The 10,470-nt window shown below is 38.9% G+C and overlaps 1 protein-coding gene across 1 annotated transcript; it reads left to right on the top strand.

Moving 5' to 3' along the window:
* The first annotated feature begins 9,194 nt into the window (after positions 1–9,194).
* LOC116865338 (olfactory receptor 52E2) lies at positions 9,195–10,148 on the top strand. Its single transcript, XM_032853610.1, has one exon. The coding sequence runs from the start codon at positions 9,195–9,197 to the stop codon at positions 10,146–10,148; it is 954 nt and encodes a 317-aa protein (XP_032709501.1).
* The last annotated feature ends 322 nt before the right edge of the window (positions 10,149–10,470 follow it).

Raw genomic sequence — 10,470 nt, 5'->3', positions numbered from 1 at the left:
ATCAGTAGTGGAAAGCAGGAATAAAAATCCAGAAGGCAGAGGCTAATCATTTTAATCACTCCTTTCCTGACTAGTTATTTAAAGCCATGTACGAATTGCCTTATCCTTTCAATCTCCATTTTGAAACCTGAAAAATGGGGACATTTGTCAAACGAGTTTCAGTGTCCTATAGTCCTAACATCATATGAGGATATCAACCCATTTTACCGATGAAGAGTCAGAAACAGAAAAAGAAGAGTAGTTCACACGGAGAGGTAGAGTTGAGTGTTTAAGCTTCCATTCTAGAGGGTTTTCCATGAGTAACAGGAGCTGACCTTGGACATTCAGATGGATACATCAGTTTTATCATTCACTCACTGATGAATTGAAACAACTATGCACCGACCATCTACTATGTGTCAGGCGCCATTTGAGGCACTGCCTGTAGAGTAGTAAACAGCACGGACAGTGAAAGACAAGAAACAGAATAAAAATTTACATAGATGACAAAAATGAACTGTGTTGAAATATAAGGCTGGGAAGTTGGAGAGGATGCTGATGGTGAGAGTTAGTCATTCTAAGTAACATTGTCAGGAATGTGACTTTAAGGTAAGGGTAAGGGAAGGTGGAGCAAGTCATGTGAAATCTGGAATGGGATGATGGCTGCGGGAAAGCTTTCCAGGCAGAGGGAAGAGCAAATGCAAAGACACTGAAGCTGAAGCATGTTGGGTGTCATCAAGGAAAATGCAACTTTCACAGAATCCGAGTCTCAGAGATGTGGACAACATCAAGCCCCCTCAGACTTCCACACTCTTACAAGTCAGAAAGTCATCATTCAACAGAATAAATATCAAAGGAGATCCCCATACAGTGGCTGGTAGTTAGGTAGTTCATGGCTACTCTTTCAGTCAAGAAGCCAAATTTAAATCAACTCAATTACTTGTTTTGTTTGGTTTTGTATAGCAAAACATGGCAACAGAAAAACAGAAAAAAAAATAAACATGATACCAGAGTATCAATAGTGAACTTTTCTTTTAATTGACTGATAATACATAAATATATTTGCATGCCTTCTCATTCTTTCTTCTACCAAATTACAGTAATCACTACGGGATATTTAAAGATCTCAAATACACAAAGAAAACAGAAAATGAGTGTTTTATTCCTTCAAACGGTCATCTGTCAGATTAGATGAAAAAAGAATAGCAACACAGGCACACAAAAACATGGGGGTAGGGATCTTTTTATGTCAACTCACTATTTGTATACATTGAGAAAATCTAGCAGTTTGTAGGGAGTGAGAGTTACCTGCACAAATTTGCAAATATTGCTTTAGTGCTCCCCTGGATCCAGTGCCTTTGTGGCCATGCTAATTCCAATATGATTATTATCACTGTGTAAGTGATACATTTTTACTCTTTGAAATTTTTGGAATGTGTACCTTGACTTTGATAGCAATTTGATAGTGATTAATTATTTCTGTAAGATTATAATTTTAAAAATCTATTCAACATACCAGATGTCCCATAAATATGAAGTTTTATGTTTCTTTAATTTTTGAAATTATCATCATGTTTTTCAAATATTTCACCTCTTCATTTATTATTTCCCTGCTTCTAAAATTCATTATGTATGTTTTTGGCAATTCTACATTAATCTTCCAAAATACCAATTTTTTTCATTTTCTTACATTCATTAGTGATAATTTCATCATTGCTTTATGACCTCTTATATACAGTTTTTATATGTGTGTGGGTGTGTGTGTGTCATAAATGATATTCAGTAATCTTATGTGCAGGTTCATCCATATTGGTTAGATCTACTATATTAAAATGTCTTTTTTTTTTTTCTCTAAATAGTTATATAGGATTTTAATCCTCTGGAGGTTGGATTTGTTTCCTACTGCTGCCATAATAAATTGTCACAAGTTTAGTGGCTTAAAACAACACATATTTATTACTTTACAATTCTGTAGGTTAGAAATTCAAAACATATCACTAAAATCAGGATGTCAGCTAAAATCAGGATGTCAGCAGGGTAGCTTTCTTTTCTGGAAGCTTTAGAGGTGAATCCTTTGTCTTGACTTTTCCAGCTTCCAGAGGATGCCCACATTCCTTGACCATGTGCCTCCTTCAGTTTTCAAGGCTGGTAAAGGCTGATGTCAGCCCACTTGGGTTGTTGTAACAGAATACCATAGATTGGGTGGCCTATATACAGCAGAAACTTGAAGTCCAAGATCAAGGTGCAGGCAGATTCAGTCTGTGGTAAGAAGCTTCCTGGTTCCCAGGTAGTTGCTATGTCCTCACATGACAGAAGGGAGGAGGGAGCCCTTTGGGATATCTTCCAAAAGGATATTAATTCCCCTCCGTTCCATAATTAAGCTCCATCTTCATGACCTTATCCCCCCTGAGAGGTCCTGCCTCCAAATACCATCACATTGGGGATTAGATTTCAGAATATGAATTTGGAGGGAGACACATTGTCTATAGCAGCTAGTCAAGGGTTTCTCATATCTTTATTTTTTGTTTAATATCATTTATTTGAGAGATCACAAAAAAGATAGAGCACAAGTCTCAAGGGAGGAGCAGAGGGAAGGAGAGAAGCAGACTCCCCACCGAGCAGGGAGCCTGATGTGTTGCTTGATCCCAGAACCCTGAGATCATGAACTGTGGCAAAGACAGATGCTTAACCAACTGAGCCACCCAGGCGCCCCAAGGGTTTCTCGCACCTTACCTTTAGATGTTAGATTTCTGCTGCCTCTCATTTCCACCTTTAAGGACCATTGTGACTACCTTGACCCTATCTAGATAACCTAGAATAAAGTCTCAGATTTAAGGTCTGATTAATAGCAATCTAAATTTACCTTTATTCTGCAAGGTAACCTATCCACAGTTTCCTAGGATGAGGATGTGAATACTTTCAGGGGAGATGGGCCATTTCTCTGCCTATTACCAAGGTTGTTTCATAAAATCCGTCTGGAAACTGTATTATTGACTCTCCTATGTTTCTTCTTGTTTTATTACTAATGTTTTTGTTTTATGTCACATCCTTTTGCTTCTTTCTGAACTTTGTTATGTTAATGCCAAACATTTTGTGTAAAAATAATGTAGAAATAATCTGAAGCCCAGGATAATGTTACATTAAAGTTATTTCAGTCTAGAGATTTCATATTTACTTCTGGCAGATAACTATGGGCACTAAAAGTCTAAAGTCAAGAGGCTAAGAAAAGTAATGTAGAAAAGAAATCATGACAGTGATGAAGGGACTAAATTGAAATACTTTGGAAAAAAGCACATGTCTTCTAACAATTTTTATAACAAAAGAATATGTTGATGAATTGGATGGGGTAGAAAGATTTGAATAACTAAAGACAACAACTAGTTTTAAATTCGACCAACTGTACAAGAAGAGTTACATTTATTAAGATGGAAATGTTAGGGCAGTTATCAAGAATTCCTTCTTGGCCATGTGACCTTTGCTGTGCCTTTTAGACATATATGCAGAGACACCTAGTAGACAGTTTGCTCTCTCATGGTGGAGATCAGTAGAAAAGTAAGGGATGGAGAGGTACTGTGGAGTTTCCAATGTATATACAGTCTTTAAAGCCAATTACAGAATAAAATATCTTTTAAAAGAATATAGTTATAGCAGAGACATTAAAGCAGAAGTAAGACATAGGGTATTCATGACAACATTTAGAAGTCAGGCAGTAGAGAAGGACATAACAAATATTAAAAAGATCATGTAGTGAGGTGGGAGAAAACAAAAACATGTAAGAGTAGTTTCAAAAAAAAAAGTACATAAGGACAATTACTTTCAAATGAGTGAATGGCCAGTTTCCCATGCTGCTAAAATTTGTCATATGAGGGTGGAGTTTGTTTGGGTTGGGTAACTGGAGATCATTAACTTGACTAGAGGTGTTTTAGCTTCAGCAAGCTACTGGGGATAATGCCAGTCTAAAGAGATGGGGTGAGGTGAGGAAAGACAGATTATACACCTTGCTGTTCTCTCATGTCTTTTTTCATCTGTTTTTAGAGAATTCCAATGGATCCATGATCTTTGGGGGATGATAGTGTACATTCACTTGTTTTCAGGCTTTGTCTCCAGAAACATGTACACATTCCTAGATCTGAGTTCTAGGATTTCAACTCTCACTGTTGGAATTTCCACTTTTGTCTCACTTTGTTGTAGGATCCTGGGCTCAGTGTCTGATCATGGACACGTCTGCTATTAATTTCCACTTTATCTGGTGCTCAAGTTCTCTTGGCAGGAATGTCTCAGTCTGCCAATGCAGTTGGTTAATTGCCATAAAGTTAGAATACTGTCCCTCTGTGTCAAAGTGACAAAATGTACCTGATGACCTGATTAGCTCCCTTTCCTTCCCTAGTAACTGGGTTCCAAGAGCTGCCTAACGTAACAATCTGGCCACTGAGATTCTCCCAACTCTCCTCATTCACTTCCCTCTGTGCCCACCAAAAGCTTTTCCTTTTGAGACCTGCCCCCTCAGTTTTCTTCTAAACCTATTATTTTGGAAAAATGCCCATGAAGAGTGAAAAGATAACACATGTTCAGGTAAAATGTAGAGGAACTGATGAAGTGTATCCACCACTCCATTTCTAGCATGTGATGGAGGTCCCCACAGTGCAGAGGTGTGGCCGGTTTCTGAACACAGAGTTAAAATATTTCAGTGGAAGTGGTTTAGAAGCAGGGGTTGGATTCTGATCATAACCGTTCTTTCATTTTCTCAGTGACATTTCTAAACCTGGGAAGTGCAAGATCAAAGTGTCAGCCCATTTGGTTCCTGGTGAGAGCTCTCTTCCTAGCTTACAGATATCTGTTTTGGCCCCTCTTCTTCTTCTTTTTTTAATATTTTATTTATTTATTTGAGAGAGAAAGAGCATGAGAAGGGGGAGGGTCAGAGGGAGAAGCAGACTCCCCGCAAAGCAGGGAGCCCAATGCGGGACTCGATCCTGGGACTCCAGAATCATGACCTGAGCCAAAGGCAGTCGCTTAACCAACTGAGCCACCCGGGTGCCCTTGGCTTCTTTTCTTCTTATAAAGCCATCATTCCCATCATGAAGGCCTCACCCTCAGAACTTAATCTAACCCTAATTGCCTCCAAAGACCCATCTTCAAGCACTATGACATTGGAGGTTACAGCTTCAACTTGTATGAATTTGGAGGGGCAGGGGGAGGGCAAAAGCATTCAGTCCATAAGAGCACCCTGAATGTGCAGGTGTGTCTGAGCCAGTGCATTAACTAGTGAAAGCTACATAACTTGAGAAACCCAGTGCAAAGTGAAGGTGCTTGACCCTTTATTACAAATATGGGGAAGAGCATGGCTTTTCTTTTTCTTCCATGGTCTCTCTTTTAACCAATAATGGTGTTTTCCATTCTCTCTTTTATCTTGCTCTCTTTGGAGCATGGGAATAGCCTATAGGTAAGTCCAAACATGCACAGCAGCATAGGATTGCTGTCCTGTGAATTGGGTTACTGGTTACAGGTGTGGCTAGGATCAGGGTCAGGAGCATGCCAATGGCAAAAGGCAGAGGCAATCTCTGAGCAAGGGTAGGGTAGCAAGTAACCCAGCAATCATCCTGGGAATATATGCAGAGGGTACAGCAGGTGAGAATGTACGAGTCAGGCTCCAAGCTTCAACACCTGCCCCATTTTCATAAAAGATTTTAATTACAGGGCATAAATGCAAAGATAAAATTGTTAAAAAATTCAAGATGACATTAAACTCTAAGTACGACAGAGATTAAACCCCAACTGTAGGGCCCCCTTTTGAAGGCAGGGTCCTGAGTATTGCAGTGGTCACACACCCATGAAGAGACTAATAGCATTAACTAAGCCTCTACAGGTCTAACTTTTGAGATATATTGGTTCATTACTGGGAAAGAAAGCAATCAAAAGGACTTGTAGGGACCTTACCTGCACCAGTCAAGTTTTTATTTTTCATAGAGTAAGTAGATTGACGTGAAACACCTAACACACAATGTTAGCATCTGCTTAAGGTTATTGAATTACAGGCTTACAGGGGTTACATTACAAAATTTTATGTTAATTTTGCCTTTTGGATGTAACTCAAAATTTAATCACAATGTTATCAATAAAAAGAACTCAGAGAGTACCTGATCACATTTGAGATTATCTATGTGTGAGAAGTAGGTTGGTGCAATAAACAGAGGGAGAAACTGAAAAATAAATGGGAAACAAAATTCTGAGTTTAAATTATCTGACTGATGTCACTTATCTAAGAAAATTGATAAAACTGAGTAGAAGAGCAATGATATGACTTGAGAGCCTGGCTCTTGAACACCAAATTACACTGTCCCCCAGTATAATGGTGAAATGGTGAAAGAATGAGCTGTGTCAGTCATCACGTGGATTCCTAACATAGCAAGGAACTAAAAGGTTAATGGAAACTGGCAGAGTGACCAAGAAAACTTACTTTTCCCTGCCTTCATTTCCTTACAAGTCATGGATTTATAGTCATGACTTGGGACCAGATTAGAAACTAGACTCCTCAGAGACCTTGTTCTTTTTGTTTGTTTGTTTTGGTTTTTTGTTTGTTTGTTTGTTTGTTTTTACAAAATTGGCTCTAAGGGATTTTCTGTTGAAATCTCCAACCAGGCAAAGAGCAGCACTCTCAATAAAGACTGAGCAGGTTGAGACAGAACAGAGATAGGATTCCATCCTGGTGCTGTCTGGTGAGTCTCCCAGCTCACAGGTCATCCTTACTTCACAGTGATGGCTAAAAGAAAAGGGAGGGATAGGAAAAGAAGAGACGTGGGAGAAGTGTGGCAGAAAGAAGACTAAGGCTGGAACTTAGAGAATAAGTAGGATCATGGTCAGAAAGGGCCAAATAATTTCTGTAAAAGAATATGGTCTTTAAATTAAAAATAGAGCTTCCCAATGACCCTGCAATTTCACTACTGGGTATTTACCCCAAAGATACAGATGTACTGAAAAGAAGGGCCATCTGTACCCCAATGTTTATAGCAGCAATGGCCATGGTCGCCAAACTGTGGAAAGAACCAAGATGCCCTTCACTGGACGAATAGATAAGGAAAATGTGGTCCATATACACCATGGAGTATTATGCCGCCATCAGAAAGGAGGAACACCCAACTTTTGTAGCAACATGGATGGGACTGGAAGAGATTATGCTGAGTGAAATAAGTCTAGCAGAGAGAGTCAATTTTCATATGGTTTCACTTATTTGTGGAGCATAACAAATAGCATGGAGGACAAGGGGAGATGGAGAGGAGAAAGGAGTTGAGGGAAATTGGAAGGGGAGGTGAACCATGAGAGACTATGGACTAAGAAAAACAATCTGAGGGTTTTGAAGGGGTGAGGGGTGGGAGGTTGGGGGAACCAGGTGGTGGGTATTAGAGAGGGCACAGATTGCATGGAGCACTGGGTGTGGTGCAAAAACAATGAATACTGTTACGCTGAAAAGAAATTTTTAAAAATGCAAAAAAAAATATGGTCTTTAGGCTGAATCTATTCAAAGTGGATTTTAGAAAAAACAGTCTGCTCAATATCTAAAGATTAAGAGACAACTGGTATCATTGGAACATGGTTCAAGGTGTTTTAAAAGAATTATCTTATCCTTAAATTAAGGGTTTGGGGCACCTGGATGGCACAGTCAGTTAAGCATCCAACTCTTGATCTCAGCTCAAGTCTTCATCTTAGAGTCGTGAGTTCAGGCCCCACTTTGGGCTTCATGCCCAGTGTGGAGCCTACTTAAAAAATAAATAAATAAGTACATAAATAATTAAGGATTTCATTTTAAAAGGTTTATTTGCACTTATTCTATATTCTATATTTTTTCATTTGCACTTATTTCTATATTCTAGCCAAGGGAACTGAGGTATAGCGATGTGACAGTTCTATAAGCTCACACAGCTAACATGTAATACTTGCTTTCCTTCAACTCTAGAGTGAACAAGTCAGGAATCTGGGTTTTAACACAATTAGTCTGAATGCAGAGCTCATGCTCTTGAGCACTAGACAGCAAAGTGCCTTAATCAGCTCAAGAAATGATGATTGGAACTATCCCAATGAGGATGGAGATAATTGTACTGATTTTCATGATATTTTTAGAAATATAATCAAGAGTACTTTTTTAATAGGTAGAGAAGAGAAAAGGTTGATGCTCCTATTTCTGAATGGGCCCTCTGGTTACATGATAACGACATTTACTGAGATTAGACAACAGCGAAAATAAGATTAAGTAAAAGCTGGAGTTTGGTAGAGGCAGGGTTGAGGATTCAATTTTAGAATTTTTTTTTTTAATGTTTTGGCAAAAGAAAAGTTAAAAGTAATTGCAATAGGAATTTGGTTTAGGAATCTGAATTTGATACAATTTGGAGTCTTTGAGACTTTGATTCAGGATTCTTCATTATAAAGGTAACTATTAAAGGTGCACCTGGGTGGCTCAATGAATTAAGCATCTGCTTTCAGCTCAGGTCATGATCCAAGGATCCTGGTATTGAGCCCTGCATGGAGTTCCTAGCTCAGCAGGGAGTCTGCTTCTCCCTCTTCCTCTGCCTTCCACTCCTCCTGCTTGTGTTCTCTCTCTCTCTTTGTCAAACAAATGAAATCTTTTTTTAAAAAAAGATAGCTAAACTTCTGGTAAGCTACTTAAGCTCTTGATCATTAGATAAGTTATATGTAAAATAAGCAAAATTAATGTTCTTCTTGAAGGTTTTTTTTTTTATTTAAATATTGGAGATGGTTTTTGCCCAGAGTCTGACAAAAAGCCTTATAAATAATATGCAGTCCCTCAATAATTGGTATTTGATGTTGTGGTTTTCACTATTATTCCCAATACTATTTTATACAAATAATTACTAAATACTAACAGATGGACTAATTTAACAATTTAATGTAATTTTTAATATGGTGGCATAAATTTTGATGAATCTGTGTGTTTATTGTATAGTTATTTTTCATCCCGTGTGCTAATCCCAGAGAGTTGTCAATCAGCTGGAATTAATTTCCATCGTTAAATTTAGAAGCTAGGAGAATCCTAAGTTGGTCAGAACTGAAGGGGAGGTTCTGTTGGTGATGATTGTGATAATGAGAAAAAGTAGCTAATTAAGTGTCCTCTACTATCTTTAGGTCTCCTACAGGACAGAGGCTCTCTCGTGACCTGTAGATTCAGTCAACATACATTTCTGAAGACTTATGCTTTACAAAATAGAATGCTCCTTCCCAATGATACCCAATTCCACCTCTTCTCCTTCTTGTTGCTGGGGATCCCAGGAATGGAAACGCTGCACGTCTGGATCGGCTTTCCCTTTTGTGCTGTGTATGTGATTGCTCTCATCGGGAACTTCATGATTCTGTTTGTGATCCAGGCTGAGAGCAGCCTACACCAGCCTATGTTCTACTTCCTGGCCACGCTGGCTGCTATTGATTTGGGTCTGTCCACAGCTACCATCCCCAAGATGCTTGGGATCTTCTGGTTCAACCTCAGAGAGATCATCTTTGAAGCCTGCCTTGTGCAGATGTTTTTCATTCACAGCTTCACACTTATGGAGTCAGCGGTCCTGTTGGCAATGGCTTATGACCACTATGTGGCCATCTGTAACCCACTCCAATATAGCACCACCCTCACCAACCAGGCTGTTTCTGTGATTGGTGTGGGTGTGTTAGTGAGAGCATTTATTTTTGTGATCCCATTTGTATTTCTTATCTTGCGATTGCCCTTCTGTGGGAATCATGTCATTCCCCATACCTACTGTGAACACATGGGTCTTGCTCGCCTCTCTTGTGCCAGCATCCAGATCAACATCATCTATGGCTTATGTGCAATTTGTAACCTAGTCTTTGACATCATAGCCATTGCCCTGTCTTATGTTCAGATACTCTGTGCTGTTTTCCATCTTCCTTCCCGTGAAGCCCGACTCAAGTCCCTCAGCACATGTGGTTCTCATGTTTGTGTCATCCTTGCCTTCTATACACCGGCCCTCTTTTCCTTCATGACACATCGCTTTGGCCGAAATGTCCCCCGCTATATCCACATACTCTTGGCCAATCTTTATGTTGTCGTGCCACCAATGCTCAACCCTGTCATATATGGAGTCAGGACCAAGCAGATCTATGACCGTGTGAAGAAAATATTATTACAGAAACAAGGAAAGGAAAAAGAATGACACCTAATATGTGTTCAGTTCAGTCTGAAATTTTATGAAACTCAAATCAGAAAGATGCCTTCTCCAAGAAAGTATGTTAAAATATGTATCTATATTGGCTCTATTCTGTAAGTATTCAAATGTATTTAATTTCCATGTCCTTTTCAGACCATTTCCCAACATGCACTGTCGCATCCTCTTTGCCCCTTAAATTTCAATGTAATAGGCCATGTCACTTTTTTTCTATTCATCTAAATATCTGATTGATATTTATATACCAACAGTTTTGAATGCATCCATTGCCACTAAGTTAGTTGATATTTCATGCAGCTTCTTTTTTCTC

Source organism: Lontra canadensis, unplaced genomic scaffold (assembly GCF_010015895.1).
Source record: "Lontra canadensis isolate GAN:19392208 unplaced genomic scaffold, GSC_riverotter_1.0 scaffold7, whole genome shotgun sequence".
NCBI lineage: Eukaryota > Metazoa > Chordata > Mammalia > Carnivora > Mustelidae > Lontra > Lontra canadensis.
This window is presented reverse-complemented; position numbering and strand designations above follow the sequence as displayed.

What these genes read in the sequence shown, in the direction of transcription:
- LOC116865338 (XM_032853610.1), top strand. Translation starts at nt 9,195, where the DNA reads ATGCTCCTTCCCAATGATACCCAATTCCACCTCTTCTCCTTCTTGTTG.